General features: G+C 37.8%; 2 protein-coding genes across 3 annotated transcripts in view; both read right to left on the bottom strand.

The window, feature by feature from the left end:
• The window catches only part of acy1 (aminoacylase 1), a 20,158-nt gene extending 7,715 nt beyond the window's left edge, over positions 1-12,443 (bottom strand). Inside the window, exons 1-6 of one of the 2 annotated variants that reach the window (XM_081385170.1) lie at positions 12,318-12,443; positions 4,528-4,671; positions 2,750-2,814; positions 2,565-2,669; positions 2,396-2,490; positions 60-136 (exon numbers count right to left, since the gene is read on the bottom strand). In XM_081385170.1, the coding sequence (XP_081241296.1) occupies positions 60-136; positions 2,396-2,490; positions 2,565-2,669; positions 2,750-2,814; positions 4,528-4,657 (472 nt within the window). In that variant the 5' untranslated portion in view covers positions 4,658-4,671; positions 12,318-12,443. Of the gene's footprint in view, positions 1-59; positions 137-2,395; positions 2,491-2,564; positions 2,670-2,749; positions 2,815-4,527; positions 4,672-12,202 lie in introns of both variants that reach the window. The other variant, XM_081385171.1, reaches the window with a different exon arrangement.
• A 2,099-nt stretch (positions 12,444-14,542) lies between these two features.
• On the bottom strand, positions 14,543-22,959 carry ifi44g (interferon induced protein 44g). The gene is made up of 8 exons (XM_081384351.1): positions 22,856-22,959; positions 21,074-21,315; positions 20,926-20,977; positions 20,649-20,847; positions 18,642-18,800; positions 16,996-17,167; positions 15,553-15,653; positions 14,543-15,473 (listed from the first exon to the last, which is right to left on the bottom strand). The coding sequence occupies exons 2-8, from the start codon at positions 21,279-21,281 to the stop codon at positions 15,306-15,308; spliced, it is 1,059 nt and encodes a 352-aa protein (XP_081240477.1). The 5' UTR covers positions 21,282-21,315; positions 22,856-22,959; the 3' UTR covers positions 14,543-15,305.
• Positions 22,960-24,456: the final 1,497 nt, after the last annotated feature.

Raw genomic sequence — 24,456 nt, 5'->3', positions numbered from 1 at the left:
ATTAAAAAGTGGCGTTAGTTTGACCACTCAGTTTCTCAGAGCACGTCGGTGAGTCTGACCTGGGACAAACGTTAAATGGATAGTGCGGGAAAACCTCTTCCCAGATGCCTTCAGTCTGCGAATCGCTTCAATGTACCTGAGGGCAAAATCAGGACACAATCAACTCTATATGCAAATTACAGATATTCTTTTCAAACATTGCTTGGTCTTATCTAATTAAAACATAGCAGATGATCAGATGTTTCTGACTAAGCTAAGCTTTTAAGCTAATCGGGCATCAGATTTGGCACAGACCTTCACACTCAGCAGGCTTTGTTTTTATAAGTGACTGGTCGGATTTGCAGATATAAACGCCACTGATTTACACTGACAGAATGTTCTCAGATTGTTCATGATTTCAACCTAAACTAATCGATCTGTCCGTCTTTCTGTCTAAACATGCGCTCATATTTATCTGTGTTTTGCACAATTTCAAGGGCGATGATCGGGATTTCCAGATTTTGCTACACTATTGACAACAGACCATTTTTGCAGAGGAAATTTCATTGAAACCACAACTCTTGAAGCTGTATAGACCAAAGATAGAAGTCAAAGAAGATAGAGAGAAATATGGCCTGTACAATCTTCAAACGTCCATGTTTTTACACTATCCTAAACTTTTAGACAATGCTTGTGGCCTTATAACACAGCTCTGGGGAATACTTGATTCTGATTGGTCAATCGCGCCATCCAGCGACATGTTAAAGCCTGGATGGCTGTACATTTTTTAAACTTTAACGAGAGTAAAACTGAGGTCATGATTCTTAGACCCAGTGGCACCTCTGATGTCTCACAAATAGATCTGGCCATTTTGCAACCTTATGCATGTATAACCCTCTGTTGTAACAAACCTGGGAGTTAAAATGGATTGTGATTTTAAAATGGAGAAGCAGATCAATTCTGTTGTGAAAGCCAGTTTCTTTCAACTTAGGCTTCTTACTAAGCTTAAGCCCTTTTTATCCTTCACAGGCTTTGAGAGGGTTATACATGCATTCATCACAACACGCCTTGATTATTGTAATGCTCTGTATGTAGGTGTTAGCCAGGCCTCGTCTACAACTGGTTCAAAGTGCTGCCGCTCGTCTCCTAACTGGAACTCGTAAGCGTGATCATATCACCCCTGTCCTTGCCTCTCTTCACTGGCTCCCTGTTCATTTTAGGATTGAGTTTAAGATTCTGCTGTTTGTTTCATGGACTCGCTCCTGTCTATATCACTGCTCTGTTGAAGCCACATGCTCCTTCAAGGTCTTTAAGGTCTGCGAACCAGTCTCTTCTTGTTCTTGTCTTGTTCCCCCAGCCTTCCGGTTTTTAAATCGCGACTTAAAACACATTTTTATTCCTTGGCTTTCAATCCAGCATGAGAATTGTTGTAATTGTCTGGTGTTGTATCCAGTCTATTTACTGTTTCTTGTCAATGTGCAGGACTTTGGTCAACATGGTTGTTTTAAAATGTGCTCTAGAAATAAAGTTTGTATTGTATTGTATTGTATTGTATTGTATGTTATTCCCAGATAACAACCGCTCAAAACTGATAACGCAGGAAGTGTACAGTTAAACGCAGCTGCTGACATTTTGTGACTATTGTTTTGTACACTGTTGGATTATAATATACAAACAGGTATGATTTTAAAACGGTTTAATCTGAAATTAATATCTCTAATCTCCATAATTATTCATGTGGCTCCGCTTCGCTTTTAGGTCCTCATCACCCTGTCAGGGTTTATTCTGAGATAACAACCGGCTGGATGTACATTATCCCTTACATATTATTCCCATTATCAAAGATTTTGTTTTTGGGCTCTACTAGAACAAGTTTTCCTGTGGATTATTTCCCCCATATTGTTCCATTGTTGCATTTTTGTGTGAGCTAACCTTTAATCTTACAAAAATTATCAAGAAAAATGATCCAGGTCAGATTTCACACCAAATTTAAAAGAAAAACATTGTATTTTATGTAAAGAGGCCATATTATGCCCTTTTACAAAGTCTTGATTTTGTTACTGGGCTCTACTATAATAGGTTTTCATGCTTATATGTTCAAAAACATTTGTTTTCCTCATATTCTCCATTGTTGCGGCTCCTCTCTTCCCAGTCTGTCAGTAACGCTCTGTTTAGTTCCTGTCTCTATGAAGCTCCTCCTTCTGAAAAGCACACTGTGCTCTGATTGGTCGGCTGGAGCAGCGTGTTTGTGATTGGTCGAGCGCTTCAAGTGTCTTCGGGAAATGTCCCGCCCCTAATTACCATAACCACCAGTTTAACACACTACTAACTAACTCAACCAGGCCCCGCCCCTTTATTCTGCGTATGAATTATTAAAATGAGGAATATTGTGACGTGAAGTTGTTTTCAAACTCACTGTATCGTGACACTTTTCATATCCTGAGACCCTCTGCCATAGATGTTGCCCTCCGCATCTTTCACGGCAGCGAACGGATCATGTTTCCAGTGTTCCTGAAGCACAGACACACAGTGCATGAGTGAGATGGCCTGATGCGTGTGCTGATGGATGTGTGTTACGGCCGTACCTCATACACAGGGACAACATCAGTGTGTGAGTTCAGCACCACAGACTTCAGCTCGGGCCTGGTGCCGACCCATGTGATGATGGCCACGACCCGACCGGGACACACCTGAGAGTCAGAGAGGTGTGTGTGATGAAGAGAGTCACACAGATCCAGCGGGAGGATATCAGTATCACATAGGTCATTACCTCCACTCTCTTCATGGGTAACCCGAGCTCGTCCGCCACCCGCTCCAGGAATCTTAAAGCACCATCTGACAATGATCAACGGACATGGTAAAGATTCACTTCACAGCTCACTTGTACATGATGCTCATTTGTGATCATAACCAAAGGTTGTGCTTCATTTAATCATTATCCATCACTTTCAGAGACTTAACTTATTATCATCTTAAAATATTGCACCACTTGACAAAGAACAAAAAAAAGTCTTGGATTTTAATTTTAATTTTGCTCTCATGCTGTGAAAAACACTTTAAGGTACGGTCATATTTACGGTTGTTCTGCGGATATTTGTGGGTGAAATCGAGTCATTTCAATAGGAATTCATGAGAATGGGAATGTCACGTCAGGACAGGTTAAAGTTAGTTGCGTAAATGGGCACCAAATCCTAGGTAACACTTTAGCTTAGGGTCCAATTCTCACTCTTAACTAGCTGCTTATTATCATGCATATTACTGGGATATTGGCTGTTTATTAGTACTTATAAAGCGCATATTAATGCCTTATTCTGCATGATCATATTCTACATCCCTTAATCCACTCAATACCTAAACTTAAATACCTTACTGACAATTACTATTAATAAGCAGTAATTAGAAATTTATTGAGGGAAAAGTCGTAGTTAATAGTTAGTAAATAGTGAAAATTGTTAAATTTAGTCAAAATGTAACTATGTATAAACAAAATATTTACAAAAGCCGCAGTAGCTGGAAGCACAATAAAACACAAATTACACTTTATTTTAAGGTGATGTTGTTACAGTTTAATTACACAAGTACTGAGTAATATTCATTAACGACATGTACTTACTATAGCGCTTGGTTTAGAGTTAGTTGCTTAATTATGCAAAATTTACTGTTATTACTATAGTACATGTGACATGTAACTACGTTACCTTGAAAAAAAAAATTAAATTAATAAATTTTTAGTTAATTGTATTAGTTTTTATGATTAATAAATAGCAATGTATTGATGTAGAGTTACATTCAAGCTATTTTAAGGCATAAATCACTTTTTTTCAAGGAAACATCTTTTAAATTGGTCATTTTGCTGATCAAAAAGAGTTTTAAGGGATACAATTATTGGCTACAGAGGGACTTTAAATGATTAATGTGTTATAAATATACGTTATATTTCATCTGACAAAACGCGGTGATTTGTTGCTCATGTCCAAACGCGTGTGCCTTTCTTTCTTCTGTAGAACATAAAAGATATTTTGAGAATTGTCTGTTTTCTTTGGGCTTTTTTCATCCATACAATGGAAGTCAATGGGTACCAAAACTGCTTGGTCACCAACATAGTTCAATGTCTACAACATTGTTTGAATATCTTCTTTTGTGTTCCATAGAGGGGAAAACAACACAGGTTTGTAATGACTTCAGAAAGATGACATTCTTTCATTATTTGCTGAACTTTCCCTTCAAGACTCTTCTGTATTTCAGCATAACAAACAATTTCGGTTAAGCAGTGAATACTACTGCTAGTTTATAAATATTCAGCACTTTGAGACCGAGGTCAGAGATCAACTAGTGCACTTTGGATGGGTGTCATTAGTAATGCGTTACAACACCTTTCAAGGCAAAGCGGCCTGTCTTAAAGCTAGTCATGTGCCTACCTAGACAACATTTCTAGGGTCAGCACAATTCCTGGGCAAAGGTTAACTGTAGTCATAAACCTAGATGATGAAACACTATCAATCTCCTGTTTATTTGTAGGAGAAAGTGAGAAGGTGTCTGCTCAGGTACCGTAGTCGGGCTCGGGGTGGACGGTCCTCAGCCGCAGGTACTCTCTGAACAGGGTCACTGAAGGGTCTTCTGTCCCGGGCCCGTCCCGGACTCCTCCGCCTCCGTTCGGTCCATCTTTATCAGGCAACATCCCGCTCCACTGGGCTAAAGGACCAGACCGCTTGTTATTAACATTTACACACATGTTCAGGTCATATTTCACCCCAGAAATCAAAGTACTGAAAGAAAATGAAGCCTGTTGAAGGGCCGTTTTTCTAACATTATTTTGATGATTCATGAAAAATTAATGAATAAAAAATTTGGGGTCAGTTAGGTTTGTTTGTGTGATTGAAATTAATACTTTTATTTAGCAAAGATGCATTAAATTGACCAAAAGGTGCAGTAAAGAGATTTATAATGTAGGCTAACTAAATATTTCTATTTCAAATAAATTTCTATTTCTGAAAAAAAGTATCAGTTTCCACAAAAATATATATCTTAAATCTTCTTAAATATATGTTTTAAATGACTTTTTACTATTTTTAATTGTAATATTTCACAATATTACAGTTTTTACTGTTTTTGATCAAACAAATGCTGCAATATTTTAAAAACATTAAAGAATTTTACCAACCTCAAACTTCTGACCGAGTGAACATTTCTTATTACACTATATTAAATTAAATGCATTTTAATACAAGTTCTCATGTTCACAATGCTTTTGGATTTGTGTGTAATTCTTCCCATTATTCTCAAAGGTGATTCATTAGATTCCTGTTACTGTGATGAAATTTGGGATGCACCGGTATGAACATTTTGGCCGATACCGATAATTCAGTATTTGAAAGCCGATAACTGATATATTGGCCGACAAATCTAAATTTTTATATAATTTTTGAGAGATTGATTCCAAAAACAAAAGTCTCACCATTAAAATCCATGACCCAAGCACACAATTATATATAATATCTCATTATAATTTTATGTAGCCTATATGACAGCACGTTGCTCTTAACTGTATTTAAAGCTCCAATATGTAAAAAATTTCACCACAAGAGGGCGCAGTTTCCAACAATAACAAAGGCGAAGCTTGATGACGCTATGAAGGAGGTGACGATGGGAGATGTCGTTTTTAATGCGTTTTCACCATCTAGCGATGTATCTAAATGGAATTAATGAATCATGATCACGGATAAGGTAATTTATTCGTTTTTGTATTACCTGTATGTCTGATCGTATTATTTTATGTCATCATAATTAATGAACTGCAAGAAACGTGAAATGTCATGCTATATTATCCCGTTACAACTTACAGCTATTTGTCATCTATTAAAATCATCTTTACTGTAACTATTACGTTACTTGTACAATAAAACAAAATTTGATTTGCTTACCTGTCTGTCAATACACTCGCGAGAGCAGAGTCTCTGTCAAGTCCAAGATTGTCGCGCAGCTCTCTCCATCTCGAAAACGCCTGGCCGATATTTATCCGGGTTTTATTCCTCCGTTTGTCACACAGTCCGCGTGTATCAGAATATGGACACTTTCGTTTTGTTGGCACTTCAATACTCGCCAAAGAGTAATCGTGATCCATAACGGCTATAACCATACAGTCTATGGCAATAACGCTATAACCAGCACTTCCGCATTTGACCATGTGATATTCCGGTGTGGTGGAATATCACATGGTCCACACCGGAAAAAAAGGATAGTGCGGACATTGCGTCACTGAGAGGCGACATTTCTTTTCCGGGACGGCCAGTTATTTAAAATCGGAATTTCTCTAAAAATAAAAAATCTTTGGAGACTTTTGAGATATTGTAAGTACACAACTGGAGGAAATATATCACACTGTGCAAGTTATTTTCGGAAATTTTATTACAAAATTGTTACATATTGGAGCTTTAAGAGTAGTGATTTCAATTAAATTTCAAGCAATTCAAAACCATCATGTTGAACAGTCCACAGCTGAAGTGTCTTTTAAATGGAGAAAATAATCCATTATTTATCGTCTTTAATATATCGACTAAAATTTTAATTTTCTTATTGGTCCGATAACGATAACATTAAAAACTAACATATATCGGCCGATACCGATTTGGTGGCCGATATATCATGCATCCTTAAATTAAATTAAAATCAACACAAATATTATCTTGAATAAATCATTCACACTTTAAGCATACCTATTATTATACCTATTATGCCCCTTTTTTACAAGATTTAATATAAGTTTCAGGTTCCCCAAAATGTGTCTGTTAAGTTTCATTTATAATACCATGTTGTAAATGGGCATTTTTGAGTGGACAGAAAAACACGCTGTTTTCGTGCATGTATCTTTAAATGCAAAAGAGTTGCTGCTCTTTACAGGCCTTTACAGCTCGTGCCTCAGATACTCTGTCAAAAACTGTTTGGTTTTGATAATTATCTCGGTAACACTTTACAATAAGGTTTATTAGTTAACATTAGTTAACTACATTAATTAGCATAAACTAATAAGGAACTGCACTTATACAGCATTTAATCATTGTTAATGTTGATTTCAACATTTACTAATACTTTATTAAAATCTTGTTAACATTAGTTAAAGGGTTAGTTCACCCAAAAATGAAAATTCTGTCAGTAATTACTCACCCTCATGTTGTTCCAACCGCGTAAGACCTTCGTTCATCTTCGGAACACAAATTAAGATATTTTTGATGAAATCTGAGCTATGTCTCACTCCTCCATAGGCTGCTATGTGACCGAAACTTGCTGGCCCAGAAAAGTTATTAAAGAGATCGTTAATATAGTCCAAGTGACTCCAGTGGCTCAATCTTAAGTATATCAAGCGACGAGAATACTTTTTGTGCGCAAAAACAAACAAAAATAACGACTTTATTCCACTTTTCATTTCCTTCTCTCTGGGCCTCGTAGTGTTTTTGCGCTGCGCGTCTGTGTTGCACGTCATCACGCATCACACACATGACCAGCGTCGGCCAATAGTGAGCCTACGTGGTGACGTGTAACACAGACGCGCTGCGCAAAAAGACTACGCAAACCAACTAGAGGCCCAGAGAGAAGGAAATGAAAAGTGGAATAAAGTCGTTATTTTTGTTTGTTTTTGCGCACAAAAAGTATTCTCGTCGCTTGATATACTTAAGATTGAGCCACTGGAGTCACTTGGACTATATTAACGATCTCTTTAATAACTTTTCTGGGCCAGCAAGTTTCGGTCACATAGCAGCCTATGGAGGAGTGAGACATAGCTCAGATTTCATCAAAAATATCTTAATTTGTGTTCCGAAGATGAACGAAGGTCTTACGCGGTTGGAACAACATGAGGGTGAGTAATTACTGACAGAATTTTCATTTTTGGGTGAACTAACCCTTTAATGCACTGTGAACTAACATGAACAAACAATGAACAGCTTTATTTGTATTAACTAACATTAACAAAGATACAAATACAGTAACAAATGTATTGCTCATGGTTTTCACACAACGAAAGAGAACACACAGGTGATTGTATAAACAAGGTTTATTAATAGGATGCAGGGAATAAACACTGGTCGATGGAAGGGTGGATGTGAAGTTCAAGCAGTTGCACCTGTGACTTAGCTGGGTGGAATATGATGATCACAGGTGCAGGTGGTTGAAGGATGGTACAGAATGAACACACACAACGGCTCGGGATCAGAAGACAGAAGACGGGCATCCGAAGACGGGTAGTTAGACAGGTTAATCAAAGGCTGGAAACGGGAGTTGGAGCAAGGGATGAGTCTGTACATGGTTAGACGAGACTAGGCAATGGTGTCCAGGTTGTGTGTGGTATATATAGTGCAGGTTAGGGCTGTCAATCTTCCTCTATAATACTATTCGAATTCCATTCCTTATTTTATTTAATATTCGAATAATATAAAGTGGCCTTCCGTCCACAATGAGACGGCATTTTTATTAATGAAAACGCACTACAAAGTGGATATATTTGAAGACGCCGTTTTCACGTTGTAGTGTGGACTAATCAAATTGTTGATCTCCGTTACCGTGGAGACATTCCTCTCCGCGACTTTTGACAGTTGTGATGATACAGCGTGGATAACGTGCACAATTGTGTTACGATTCAATAACTTTATTGTTTATCAGACGAAACAAAAGCGTTTAATTTTCACATGTGTGTGCCAAGGCGGCGAGAAAGGCAAGATTGCATTTTTTAAAAAAAATATACATAAAAAAAGCAATATTTGAATAGGAACTTCAGCATTCGAATAGTATTGATTTTTTTAATATTCGAATTATATTCGAATTTCGGAATTCGTTCCAACAGCCCTAGTGCAGGTTGATGAGGAGGTGCAGGTGCGTTGAATCAGTAGTCCGGGGAGAGTGAACGAGTGGGCTGAGCGTGCTGATCTGGTGACGATGGGCTGATAGATGGTTGTGTCACCGTGACAGAACCCCTTCCTCCACGGGCGGCTCCTGACATCCGGAAGGTGTGACGACGGGGTCTCCCTCTGCCTCTGGGAGCTGGACGATTCGGGTGCTCTGAATGGAATTGGGTGAGAAGGGATGGATCTAGTACATCATCGGGAACAACCCAGGATCGTTCTTCCGGCCCATAGCCTTCCCAGTCTATGAGGTACTCAAGCTTGTTATCCCATCGCCACGAATCGATGATGGTACGGACCTGGTAGATGACCTCTTCATCAGCCAATTCAGGAGGAGGAGGTTCCTCATCGCCACCAGATCCTGTGAGGGGAGAAGACAAAGGTTCAGTGAAGGGTTTGAGGAGTGACACATGAAATTTTGTAGGTGGGTGGCAGGTTGAGCCTGTATGTGACCTCGTTGAGCTGCCTCTGCACCGTAGATGGACATCAAAACGGGGACTCAGCTTACGGCAGGGCAGGCAGAGATGGATGTCCCTTGTCGAGAGCCATACCTTCTGGCCAGGCTGGTACTGCGGGGTCGCGGTTCTGCGGCTGTCATCATTTCTCTTGTGTCTCCGCACTGCCCATTGGAGATGCACGTGTGCTGAGTCCCACACCCTCTCGCTCTGCTAGAACCAGTGGTTGACAGCTGGACCTCCGATTGGCTCGCCTGACCAGGGGAATAACGGAGGCCTCGAATGCAGTAGGCAGGCCCTTCAGAGGGATCAACTTGCAAGCCTGAGAAACGGTCAACAGTAGCGATGGCGTGAGAGCAAGAGGGTACGTTGACTGTGGTCCAGAGCCCAGAGAAGTCCACGAGGGGCTGACGAAGGGATGGTGGAACATAACGAAGCCCCTCAGGCGGCGGAGCAAGTTCAGAGCGGGTAGCTTGAGAGATTTGATCGTCGATGGACCACTGGATAGGGCTTATGATCATGGCTGGAGGGACAATAGGTTCTGGATCCCAGGGTTCAGGATCTGACTGGTGAAGGCGAGATAGAGCATCCGCTCTACCATTTCGATTGCCTGGACGGTACATTACAGTGAAGTCAAAGCAGGTGAAGAAGAGGGTCCCGTCTAGCTTCGCACAGATACTCAAGGTTCTGATGATCGGTTATTACCTCAAACCGGTGATTTGCTCCCTTCAGCCAGTGTCTCCATTCTTCCAGTGGCAGCTTGATGGCAAGGAGCTGGTTGCGTGGAGGATCACCCTGCCACTGTGATAGTGCCGCTCCGACCCCAGTGGGAGAAGGCCGTCTTCCATTCGCCACCTCGACGAATGCGGATAAGGTTATATGCACTCCTCAAGTCTAGCTTTGAGAAGGCACGAGCTCCACGTAGTTCTTCCAGGACTGCCGGGACCAGAGGAAGGGGATAGCTAACTGTTTGGGAGTTCAGATGACGGTAATCGATGCACGGCCGCAAGCCTCAGTCCTTCTTGGTCACGCAGAAAAAGCTAGAAGCTGCAGGGGATGTAGATGGACGGATAAAGCGTTGTTGTAATGCCTCCCTGATGTACTCCTCCATGGCCTTCTGCTCCGGGACGGACAATGGGTAAACTCTGCCTTTGGATGGTGAGGTGGGCGGAGGATGCGAGACGGGTTGTGATGGAGTGCAGGCTGATAATCGTTGGGAGAAACGGGTGGCCTCCTGAATGAAGTTCTCCAACCCCATCGAGTCGTCATACACAACCATGAGTTGGCGAACATCAATGTTGAGTCCTTGGCGAAAGGCTGTCAGAAGGGCGATCTCACCCCAACCACGAGGAACTGAAGCGCGTAAGTGCTCACTGACAGCTTTCCTTGGCGCAGGTTAAAAAGCTGATCATGGATGGAGAACTCAGAGACAGTTTGGCCTAAAACTTCCTTGAAGTGGTCGATGAAGGCGGTGACTGAAGAGGTGATCTGCGCGTTGGATTGCCACAGGGATTGCGCCCACTGAAGCGCAGGACCGAATCAGTAGTCCGGGGAGAGTGAACGAGTGGGCTGAGCGTGCTGATCTGGTGAAGGGCTGATAGATGGTTGTGTCACCGTGACAATGGTTAGTTCATGTTAGTTAAAACATTAACTGATGTTAACTAATGAACCTTATTGTAAAGTGTTACCATTATCTCTATAATGCCCACGCTCATGTGACATTGCAGTTCTTCAGAAAGCTGTATGTCAGACGGAGCGTCCCGTGAGTATTAAACTAAGTTCTCTTTCACGTCTTATTGCGCCTAAACTGTCGAATACACACAAGGTTATGTCAAAAACACACAAATCACTCATAAACACAGTCTTTAATGTCTGTGAACGTAAACAGCAAGAAAAGAAATTGCATGTGTATATTAGATCTGTGTATTAAAATGACAACAGTGTCATATGACAGTACCTACTGTTAAATATGCTATTAATATGAACCAAATAACAAAAGAAAAACAGAAAATCACTCACTGCTCTTGACTGAATAACTTCAGTAGCTTTAATAAGAATACATTTCTTGAATGCTGCTGTTAAATGAGATAAACATGATGGACTGCGTACAGCTCAGTGAGGGCGGGGTCTATGCTAATCCGTCAGCAGTTGTGGGCGGGTCCTGTACAACGTGACGTCACAAAAGCTACAATCTGCAAACAGCTTGTTCTGAGACAATGCTTATGATTTATTGAGATTAAAAAGAGGATTGGGTTGATTTTTACCATTATAGGGTGGTTGTGTACACACTTCCAACACATTTATTTTCAAACACCATGTAAAAGTAAATTTTGCATAATAGTTACCTTTAAAATATGCATTTATTATTTTCACAGTGCAGTCATCTTTTTTCAGGCCTTAAAAAGACTAATTTTGTTTAAGCAAAATATAATTATTTTCCTTTTTGGGGGTTAAATAGGACGCAGACATGTTCTTGACAGGTTTTATTAGATTTACTTAACTTTCCTATTTACACCACACATTTTACACAGGTTCAGATATTCATGTTTACACTCAATACAAATAATAATTAAGCAGATGTTTTTATTCAAACTGTCGCACTGGTTACTTCTGGTTAGTTCTCAGGTGTTGGCTTTACACCAGCCATAAAAACATTCACAAAAAAGCATTCAAAAGCATGTGACGACGTTGTTGAGACATAACTCTCTCTCTCAAAACGTCTCGAGACGTGTAAACTAATACAGTAAACACACAAGTGTCAAAGCAGCAAAAGAGCTCGATTATTTTATCACTGCGCAACAAATCCATCTGTTTCAAATCAGTACGCATTTCTATTGCCTGTCGTGTGTTTAATAATAAATCTATACATCGACTCACCTGCTTTAGCTCGAGCTCGCAGTTGATTTGTGTCTTAATCAGTGAAGAACAGCTTCACAGAGACTGTCTTCTTCCGTAACAGATAAGTTATATCCGAAGGTAACTTCTGACTTACCTTTGCTCCAGGGTGCTCTGCTGAACTTGGGTCTTTTTGTTATTTTACTCGATCATGACAAATAACAGGCTCAGAGTCCAGCGTGATGACGTAGGACTACATATACGTTACGTTACGTTGCTGTATGAACGCGCACGCGCACGTCGCAGGCTAGCGTTTTGGTGTTCAGTGGATGTACAGTAATGTTTGTCTTTCTGATCAAAATGAAATTCCCATGAATTTCAAAACTTATTATAGAGAGTCCTGATAAAACACCAAGCTCAGAGATAAATCACAACAACTTCCCCTAAGAACCACACAATATTTTAAGGTTTTTGTTATACAATTACTCTGCTTGCAAGTTGCAAATTACCCATTGTTCTTTCTATTGAAAGTTTGATAATGTTATGTAAAAAATCACGAATTTATTTCATAGGTTAGATTAGTGATTTTGGACCAGCACTGCACAGCCTGTATGTCTCCTTTATTTAACACACTTTAGACTATCAGCTTGTTATAATATGTAATAATAATAATATATACGAGCTCATGAAGTGATCTGTGTGTTCTTGAGTAGAGTTGTGGCTCCACACGAGCGAAAACCACACAGTTTTTGCGCATAATTCGCAGTTACTTCACTGAATGAATCAGCGTGTTTGAACGAATCGGTTCAGTGAATGATTCGGACTCGCTCATAAACATGGTCATTTGCTGCCACCTTCTGGTGCAACAACGATCACGTGACCTGCAGAGAAAATGTCCACCACTACGCAGACAGCAGACTTATCACATATGTTACTTGTTTCTTTTCTCGTCGCTTTACTGGACGTTTGTGATTGTTGCTTCTTTTAATAATTGTTAGATAAATAACTATGGATCTTCCTTATTTAATTAAAGACACAGAGAGTGACACTGATATCAGGGACCAAGAATGACGCACTGCACAGAAGTGTGGTTTACTCAAAGTGTGACAAAAACAATTATACAGAAGATATTCCATATGGTATATATCATGCGATGCACTCATACACAGTGTACACTAAGTGCAAACACTTACTTTCTTTAAAAAATAATGTTACTACTACGTATTGCTGCAGCAGATTTCTGTGCTGCGCATATCATATTAACTGATTGCCCGTAGTACATGATAAGGCTAACAAATAAATACACAGGTTATTTGTAAAACGAATCACTTACTGATTCAAAGTTTTCTGAGTTAAAAAAGCAAATTTCGCCAAAAAGATGGACTCAGTTAAATTTTTTTGAAGTTGTGTCCAAAATACACTGGCTAAAGGGAGCCAATCTGAGGATGTGAGCAGCAGTGAATCCTTGTTGACGCTGAAGTTGAGCTGCTGCGCGCCCCTGACAGCAGGCGTTGGTGGTATAGTGGTGAGCATAGCTGCCTTCCAAGCAGTTGACCCGGGTTCGATTCCCGGCCAACGCAAGATTATTTTTCGTTCGTTAAACAACTGTCTGTACGTGTAAAATATTGACAATTTCAACGTACAGCAAAATATTATGATCAGGACAATGGTTTATATGCCATCTCATGTATTGTTAAGCTTAACTTCCCTTAACTTTTCCCATTCATTCTTTATGGTAGTGCTTAACACTACGGATGCAATATACTTTTTGGCCACATGTAGACTTCCTGGCGCTGTTTCGCTAGTGTCTGTCATCTGTCAATCATTCGCATTATTTATAAATACAGCTGTTATTTAATAAGAGTATCTTTGTTTGTTAAGGTGAATTTTTCATCATTGATATCTTACTATGTTACTTGAATACAATGTTTAAAATATGTTCACAGTGCAGTAAGATGCAATGGAGGATCAAACCTGCAGACATTAAAAATAAATGAATACATAGATAAATAAATGTGATAATAGGAAAATAAATAAAGGAATAAACGCATTATTTATTATTTTTTGCTTTTATATTTTAATGTTTTTTTTATTCTTATTTATTTTTTTCCTTTTATTTTTATATTTATTTATGTATATATTTATATTTATGTATTCCAATATGTATTTATTTCCAGATTTTTTTATTTTAACCTTTATTTATTTCAATTTTATTTATTTTTATATTTATTCTTACATTTCTTTGCCGTGCATGATAATTTGGTGGGTTGGTCTTGCTTACCAAATATAAAAATGAATTAACAAATAAAAAAAAATGTATGTACAAATGTATAAAAGCAGAAAATAAATAAAGAAAAAAAAATACAAAAATGAATTTGATTAAAAATAAATAATATTTATTTTATCAAGTCGTTTATTCATTTATTTATTTTCCTATTATCACATTTATTTATCTTTTTATTCATTTACATATTCATCTTTAATTTGGCGGATTTGTTGGATATCTTTTTTATTCATAGGTCTTGGGAACCATTCACACATTAAGCGTTTTTGAAAAACCAAAAAATAGAAATGTCTAGAAATGCTTTTTTTTTTTTTGCAGAAATATGTTTCTGCCACATTTATAAAAAAAATATGTAAACGGTAATTGTGACTTTTACTATCACAATTCTGACTTTTTTCTCTCACAATTGCAAGTTTATATCAAAATCAAAGATATAAAGCCCAGTAGCAATAACTTTTTAATTGTTTGATTATGTGGCAAAAACAAGCATCCATAGTTTTTAAATTCCACTTTACTCTTTTTTTTTTACGCAAAAAGGCATTCTGTATAAATGGGCACTAGGGTGCACATCAACTCTAGCTAAATAGGTGTTCATTAAACAAGACTAAAACACACAAGACCCTCATATATATCTGAATAACCTCAAAACCAACCAAAAGCTTTGGTCAAAGCACACTGATATTTCGCAGACAGTTCAAACGCAAAAATACTGTAAAGAAAGTTAAAGTTTTATAAACTTCAGATCACCACAACATTTTATGAAATAATTACAAGCTTTGGCATCAACATTTCAAAGGGAAAAATCTGAGATGAACTCATTTTGGGGAATGCGGGGAATGACGTTTTTCTTACTGAAGTGCTTTAATCGCTGTTGTCTTGGAAATACAGATTGACATATTGTAAGATATGATCGACAGCTTTGAGCAGTAGAATATCTATGTTTTTGTCCAGATCCAGCTCTGAGCTGTAGTTCTTCACTGGGACAATGTAGGAGGTGGCCATTCCCAGCAGCGCTCCGGCCTTCACCATCTACAGAGAGACAGAGGGAATCATGGGAAGCTCATGGCAGACAGCAGGTGAAACAGTTAAACCATCAAGTCTGACGTACTGCCTGCTGAACGTGCTGGCTCCTGTAAACCTGGGTGATGTCACTTCCGGTGGATTTACAAACTTGGTCCACGTGGGTCAGTAATGCCACTTGGTGTACGCCTGCAAATTAGAAGGGTTTTAGATTTATCATAGTTTCTTAAAGAGGCCATATTATGCCCTTTAACAAAGTCTTGATGTTGTTGTTGTTTGGCTCTTCTAGAATAGGTTTTCGTGCTTGAATGTTCAAAAAACACATTGGATCTCATTCACTAAGCATGCGTACGCACAAATTTGAATGTGAAATCTGTATAAGAACGTTTTCACGAACTAATCACGATTCATCAATAACTTTCCTTCTGAAATTTATTCTAGTAAATATACAAAAAAAGAAATAAATGTAGGAACAACTGAAACCACTCGTATGCAAAAATCAACTATTTCAGCTTATTTTTAAAATAATTGTGTTTTACAGCGGAATTCGTGGTGAAAAACTACATTACCCATGATGCTGTACAGAAATTCCACCAATCAGAAAGCAAGAGCATTTTAGAGTGGCCTTTTATTGTGGCCAGCCCTAAGGCACACCTGTGCAATAATCACGCTGTCTAATCAGCATCTTGATATTCCACACCTGTGAGGTGGATGAATTATCTCGGCAAAGGAGAAGTGCTCACTAACACAGATTTAGACAGATTTGTGAACAATATTTGAGAGAAATAGGCCTTTTGTGTACATAGAAAAAGTCTTAGATCTTTGATTTCAGCTCATGAAAAATTGGGGCAAAAACAAAAGTGTTGCCTTAATAATTTTGTTCAGTGTACTTAATTATTTATTTATTTTTTGTTGAGATTTTTTATTTTATTTATCTTTAAATTACTAGATTTGATCAATAAATAATAAATAAATAGTAATTTAAGCACATTCCTCACATTCTTACAACTTAAATTCAAAATAACTCACAATTTCATGCATAACCCTTTTAATTCAGCTCAGCGAGGGAAGGATTTGTTACTTTTTAAAATTTAAACCACAAAACTCCTCGAATCCATTCAATATATTTTTTTGTGTGTATTCGTGGTTCAAGTGTGACAAAAGTCCTGGGGTCTTGGACCCCTCCGATGAACACTACATTTTCTAACATTTAAAAAAAATGAGTTTCGGGTCAAAATGACCCGAGGGGAGGATGAGGGTTGTAAACATAATCAACAGTAGTTTTATATTTCTCCATCGATGATGCCGTCCGCAATGCATCATGGGATTGTAGTTCTTTCCCTCACTAAAGCCGTTAAGTTCACAGTCTTGTACCTTTGGCTTTTTGTCCGATTTTCAAACACTTTTTCGCTTCAAATCAAAGTTTGTACTGTTGTGATTCTCCTCATTGCTGGTTGGTTTGGTTCATGGCTTATAACACTTTTCAGTGTGTGAACTGTGAACGCTTATGCCTCAAACAAACCCGACTCACCTAAGTTGCTGATGTGTTCTCTCAGCTGCTGGAAGGTTGTGCCGAAGCTCTTGGCGTATGAGGCGACCTTTGAGGCGTCTACCACGAACACCACACAGTGCACTTTATCTGTGATGCTGGGCTTCCTCACGTAGCCCACAGTATCAGCTCCGACTGGCTGCTCGGGACTGAACTGCACACACAAAGCCATGTTTCACTGGAGAACAGCAATAACTGTTGACAAACACACTTCGTCGACACTGAGTTATGTGAGTTTGAAGTAAAGAGTTCACAGTAAAAATACTTGAATTTTTGATGTAAATAATGTAAAATCATACAGTACAGTAAAATAAACTAGTAAATACCACATTTTGAATTATTAAGAAAGTTTACTGTAAAATAATGTAAAATTTGTTTTTGTAAATGTAGAAAGAATTACCTCATAATTTACAGTTAATTTATTTCCCAAGAAAGAACTTTTTACGCAAAAATATTGTTTCCGAAGTATAAATCACCTCATATTATTTAAAAAGCAGAATTCAAAATGCATGTAGTTTCCCTGGTTGTTAATCAATTCACACACCTGTTCTGTTTTACGCTTCATTTCACTATTTAAGCCCTGTGTTTTGTTCAGTTCTTTGTCCGTTATCATTCATGTTAACTTGGTTGTGTTTGTTTGATCTCCTGCGATCTCCTGAGTGTCCCGTGTGGATCTAAACAAAGACTGTTTTTGTTATTAATGTCCTTCTTCAAGGCTTCACTACAGCCTGAATTAAAATAATAATAATAATAATTTATGAACTTTATTGTTAGGAGTGTCAAAGTTAGTGTGTGCGCTTAAGATATTAGTGAAATATGTTTATCATAATTATTTATAACATTCACATTTACTAAATTTAGTAGTATAATATTTCTTTCTAAAGACTGGTCAGAAATCAAGATATTAATTGTAATTTTTTTTATATATATATTTTTTTTTGTCACAATTTGTTCACTTTTCTAAATATTTTTCTAAAATAAAAATCTTTGTGTGGGGGAAAAAATGATACACTTTACTTATGTGAGATAATATTTTAACAAATTGTTTTTAGCATAATGACAATGTAAATGCCAATTCTTTAATTAAAAAAAAACAAAACAATTAATTAATTGGTTGTCTTCATAAAATTACAATTCATATTTTTTGTAACTTTAATTTTTTACTTTTTAAAAAAGTTGTTATACTTAAAAAATGTTTTTATACTTTATATACTTTATAAAAATATATATAGCTGCCTTTTTTTAACATCGGGGTCCTTTACAAGGGAGTCATCATATTTGGTGGTCAAAAAGTTTCAAAAAGTTTGAAAACCCCTGATTTAAATAATATTTCTTACATAATTTGAATGTTGTGTAGTCATAATGTGGTCTTTCATTGTATCACCTGTGTAATTATGGAAGTTACCTTTGCATTTAAAAAGTCCCAAGCGTATTTAAGTCATTTTAAATATTAATATTACATAACCATACATACATTTATAAACTAAAATATATAGACATACTAATGTGATGCTTTATGTTTTGTCACTGTATTTTTAACACTAAGGTTCACAAAAAAAAAATGTAATCTATATATACATACTTTTTTTTTTAAAGACATGAAGTGGTATTAACCAACTGAGATGTACCTGGTGTCCCTCTGGAGCGTGTCCTTTAATGACCGACAGCGCATCGTGAAGAGTCAGTCCAGTGGTTTCTCCTTCGCCGACGCCCATGACGTCACACATGACCAGAGCTGTGGGCTCGTCCGCCTTCTCTCCCGCCCCTCTGATGCTGAACGAGCGAAGCTGAGAAACACCAAACCAAAATAAACATCTACTTTCTGCAAAAACTGTGCAAAATATAGATTGAACCCAGCTAACGTTCTCAGAACTGCAGCTAAAGTTCTGGCACGGTTCTCTCAAAGTTATGAACAAACATTCTTCCAGTAATGTTGATTAAACATTCATTCAAAGTGATCTGGTCATTAATAATATTAGCACAAAAACTTTACTAATGAATCGTTCATGAAACGTTTCGTTGGATGTTTGCCTAACGTTTGTTTAAGTGTTACTACTTGTTTCAGAACGTTCAGAGAACCATTCAAAAGTAACATTGCATAATGTTTGAAGAATGATAAAAGGATTAGTTTACTTCAGAATTAACATTAAATTTACTCACCCCGACATCATCCAAGATGTTCATGTCTTTCTTTCTTCAGTCAGAAAGAAATTAAGGTTTTTGAGGAAAACATTCCAGGATTGTTTCTCCATATAGTGTCTTCAATGGGGTCCAACGGGCTGAAGGTCCAAATGTGAGTTTCAGTGCAGCTTCAAAGTCTCGACACGATCCCAGAGTCTTATCAAGACAAACCATCCGCCTTTTTATAAAAAATTAAATTTATATACTTTTTAACCACAAATGGTCGTCTTGCACTAGATGTGATGCGCCACACATTACATAATCAGGTTGAAAGGTCACGCGTGTTCCGGTTCAGAAATGTAGTGCGAAAAACTCAATCTCATTTTCTCATATAAAAAATATCCGACATAGTAGTTTTAACTTTTATTTGTTTGTTTTTGTAAAGGGCGTTTGACTTAGTCTTTGCACGTTGGCTTTATAAACACTAGATCTGTTCTTACACCTACGTCACGCTTGACCTTTCAGCGTGATTACGTAATGTGTGGCGCATCACAGAGCTAGTGCAAGACCAGCATTTGTGGTTAAACAGTATATATATTTTAAATATATAAAATGACCAATGGTTTCACTACATAAGACTCTTATTCTTCGGCTGGATCGTGTCGAGACTTTGAAGCTGCACTGAAACTCACATCTGGACCTTCGACCCGTTGGACCCCATTGAAGACACTATATGGAGAAACATCCTGGAACGTTTTCCTCAAAAACCTTCATTTCTTTTCGACTGAAGAAAGAAAGACATGAACCTCTTGGATGACATGGGGGAGAGTAAATTATCAGGAGATTTTATTTCTGAAGTGAACCACTGCTTTAAAGCAACACTATGGAGCTTTTCCTCTTCGGTTCCCCTACAGGTTGGAAGCAGAATTGTCCATTACCGCTGTCGTAAATCATTTAGCCTACCGCAGTCTACCGTCGCACGCACGCTGTTCACCCAGCACCGGCTTTGGAATGAACGATGTCCACAGACAAGGTAGAGTATGATGCATGATTTTATGAAAGTATGATGTACTGCGACATCAGAAACGAAGAAAAACAAAATAACGACTATTGTAACGCTTGCCGTAAAGCAAGTCAAATTTGTAGTTTCTTATGTCTCATTAGAACTACAGAAACGCGACCCGATCTGGCAATCTTACATAGTGCGGTTATAGCAGATATAGGGCCGCAATAGTGCCTAAAGGCATAATGGCCTTTCACCCCTGTTACGACATGATGAACCACTGAAACGATTTTGGAAACATTATTTTACGGTAAAAAATGTTACATAGTGTTGCTTTAATGTTCGCATAACCAAGAAAAAAAAAGTTTTGAACGTTCAGAAACAACATTTTTATTACATTTTTATAACATTCTTAGAACATATTTTTGCTAGCTCAAAACTATGTCAATATGTGTATCGTCAACCTCAGATTCACTTTGATTTCAAAGCTTCCAGTTCTAGTCATGTTTACCTTCTTGGTGAAGCTGGTAGAGGATGATGATCCCACCATGGCTCTGTTAATGACCCGTCCGGAGAACACGGACTGAACAGAACTGATGAAGCTGGACTTCCCGGCGCCGACTGGGCCGATCAGCAGAACCCTGGCTTCAGTCACGCTCTCACTGGCTGGTTTAAACGACCTGACCGACTCCTTCAGGGTCTCCTTCGCTCTAAACACATTAATGCTGTCAGATACCTCAATCTCATGACATGCAAACATCCAGTTTCGAAGCTGTGGTTCCACTTACATTTCATTCCAGTCCATATTTCTCCACTGGTTTTCCAGCCAGGGTATAAAATCTGTAAAGGTATTAAAATAATCAATAGTTCTGAAGTAGACAGCAGGACTTCTCATTAAAGTTATTTGTGAGGTTGTTTGAATAACTGTTATTTTACCTAGAGGAGAGATCTGAGGTATTGTTGCTTTTTCAGTTGTGCGAGCAGATTTGGTCTTTGAAGATAGCGCTGCGGCTCGAGCAAAACTGACTGTTTCAGGCTTGCTGCTGGAAGGGGTGCCAAAAGCTGGGACTACACCTAAACTGTCTGCTTCAGGCTTGCTGCTGGAAATGGTGCCGAAAGGTGGGGCTCCAAAATTGAATGACATTCTTGATCAGAGAAGGGAATGTTTGCTGATGTGCCTAGAATCATAGACAGCAGAACAAGATCTTAGATTACTCAGTATCCACACATATGTCCTGACAATCATCCATAACACCAGAAGTATAGATCTTATCCCCAGCAGCGCCATCTTTGATGTTTAACAGGAACGAAAGCGAGGCTGTGAGGGATAGACATACATCTCTTGTGTTTTTGGATTGTTCTGCTGACGAATCACTGCAAACATATCTTTCCAAGGAATTTCAGTAGACAAAAAACCCAGACAATATGAGCTGTGGAAAATCATAAGTGATCTAGGAGCTTTAAGGCATGAAGATTTTTTTTTCATGGAAAATACGTTTAAATATGTAATTTTGGTGATCAAAGATTAGTTTTAAGCAATACAATTATTGACTACAGGGGGACTTTAAACAACTCACAGCATTACACTTATTACAGTCCAGTTTGTCTTAATTTTATTCCGTTCATGTACAAAAGTTTTTAATGAGATTAACAGAGGTTTAGATGTTGAAAATAGTTTTTTAAGTCACCATTATGGTGATCATTGTTTGCTTTAGATGTGCTCTTGAGCCTTGCCTTTTACCTCATTTCTCTTTCAGCAATTACAATAATGTTTCCAGTGAACATTTGTGCATTGCTCAAAAAAATAAGATAAAAATGGCTGCTTTTTCTGTAGTTTCATGACAGATTTAAATAGTTATGAAGTTGAAGCATTGATGAAGTTATAAATTCAGCTGTTGTGACAGAAAGATCATTTGTAATACTGTTGCGATCTGTGTGAGATCTTCCAGAAACACTACAACCTCTGTTATAAGTTGAGACGCTCTTACACATCAGCACTCATCATCCAAACCTCAACAATGGTGACAATTATTAATTCTGCAATGCATGCTGGGAGCCATGAATATGTTTTTGTATGCTCATGCTGGCATGAAACATGTCACCATTGTTGCGTTTCATATGCCGATTGTTTATGTATGTGAGTGTCTAAATTACACTGTAGTTAATAACTTCCTGCTCACAATACTTTTTCATCATTTAATATTGGCTTGAGTTCTTGCTTAGTTGGAGACACTTAATATTCAACAATATTATTGATCTGCCTGCACTGATACCATTATATAAGAACTGAACAGAACTGAACAGAGTATATATGTACTAAGTTAATATTAACTTTTTTACAACAGAAATGAACCATCACTGAACTTAAGCTGGACTATGATGCTATTTTCTTCTAGAAACAAACTGTATTGCATTATTTTCCTGTTATTTCTGTAAAGCTGCTTTGAAATAATCTGTTTTTCGTAAAAAGCGCTATATAAATAAAGGTGACTTGACTTGACTTAATAATCTAACAAACTCCAGCACTGCTTCAGTTTAACACGGACGCATATGAACACTGAGCCGTGTTAATGAAACGCATATTAAAGATGTGATAGTTTGCATCGCTGAATAAATGTCAGACCTCTCAAACTTTCAAAACGAGTTTTAGCTATGGTTATTTTTGTGAGGAACATATAACTCAGTATGTCAATGCAAACCAAATTAAAACATACTTACAACACTGAAGCGAAAGAGAGCCGAGGATCCAAGTGCAATGTTGCTCTCGATATCGAGAAAACGAAAGCGCATGTGGTGTGTTTTACTGCCGGCCAGCAGAGGGCACACATTTCATGCATTATTGTTGCAGGGAAAACCAATTATTCAAATAACTCAGATACACAATCAAATAACGCGGTCAAACACTTTCTTTAAAATATCCTTGATTAAATATAAATATGTTTTTGTCTCTATTCAGTTTTGCATGACCTCGAAACCTAAGCGTGCACAAATGTATTTTTGCACTGATTCTTGGGAATTTGGATAAAACATGTCCCACGAAGAAAAGTGCTAATTCTGTTGGAAATTAATAACATTTTCATGAATAAAAAGAATCAAGGTTATAATCAGGGGGTCCTTTGCACATATGTAAGGTTATTTTATAGGTTTATTTTTAATTTGTATTAATTTAATGATTATATGCTGGCCCATTGCCTACAAAATCAGTTGTCCTCGGATAGGAGATAATCATTTCAACTTGATTAAAAAAACAAAACGTAATAATTAAATTGAAAAATATCTTTACCACATGAAAGAGTACATAGTAAATATTGTTCAAACCTCACTGTTTGTAGTTTTTAATACATATTACAATTATTTTGTGGTTGCTCAAAATGTGTCCCACATATTCGTCACCACCGTCAGATATTTATAAAAAGCAATAAAATCAGGCAACTACAAGGTCAACTTAATTCCTGGGGACCCCATTTTCAAACCTTCAACTCTTCTGCATGCTTCAAGATCACTCAAGCTCCTGTAAGTTTGCTAATTTCTCTTAGACTTGTTCATATTTTTGGACACTGCTACTGTCACAACCATAACATGTCAACACCGTCTCTTTTGTATAAAAAAATATTAGATTAGATTATGACATAAATGTATACTTTTTAAGAAGAGGTCTGAAGTAGATAGCAACAGAGGGAAAAAAAGATGGCTAATGTGAACAACTCATGCATATCATGTGAAAGAGTAGATTTTGGTTTTCTGTCTGACGGTGGTGACGTACAGTCTGACGGTGGTGACAAAAACCTCCAAATGGTCCTCAACGAAGGCTAGAATATAATTGTTGATCACAATAAATACCAATATGGCCTGTAATGTTTCATTAACCCGTTTTATATTTGTATTTATGTAATTCTCCCTATATTTCTTACATACAGGCCTACACCGCATGCTACTATTAAGCAATATAGCACGAGTGAGAGTGAGGATGTTCGTGGATATCCATGAACATCCTCACGAACACAAGTTTCTCTAAAACGCCTTGGGAGATTGCTTATGGTAGAGAAATGAACATTAAATTCACGGGAAACAGCTCTGCTGGACATTCCTGCAGTTAGCATGCCAATTGCAGGCTCCCTCAAAACTTGCGACATCTGTTGCAATGTGCTGTGTGATGAAACTGCACATTTTAGAGTGGCCTTTTATTGTGGCCAGCCTAAGGCACACCTGTGCAATAATCATGCTGTCTAATCAGCATCTTGATATGCCACACCTGTGAGGTGGATGGATTATCTCGGCAAAGGAGAAGTGCTCACTAACACAGATTTAGACAGATTTGT

Source organism: Scardinius erythrophthalmus (assembly GCF_964197995.2).
Source record: "Scardinius erythrophthalmus genome assembly, chromosome: 14".
Classification (NCBI taxonomy): Eukaryota; Metazoa; Chordata; class Actinopteri; order Cypriniformes; family Leuciscidae; genus Scardinius; species Scardinius erythrophthalmus.
The sequence above is the reverse complement of the archived record's forward strand: the minus strand, read 5'-3'. Positions and strand labels throughout refer to the sequence as shown.

Bases quoted from the DNA above. Each gene is read 5' to 3' on its own strand.
- ifi44g (XM_081384351.1), bottom strand. From the start codon at position 21,281: ATGTCATTCAATTTTGGAGCCCCACCTTTCGGCACCATTTCCAGCAGC. The intron at 20,978-21,073 runs GTAAAATAACAG...ATACCTTTACAG, and splicing joins ACCTCAGATCTCTCCTCTAG to ATTTTATACCCTGGCTGGAA. The intron at 17,168-18,641 runs GTACATCTCAGT...TTGTGTGTGCAG, and splicing joins ACGCTCCAGAGGGACACCAG to TTCAGTCCCGAGCAGCCAGT.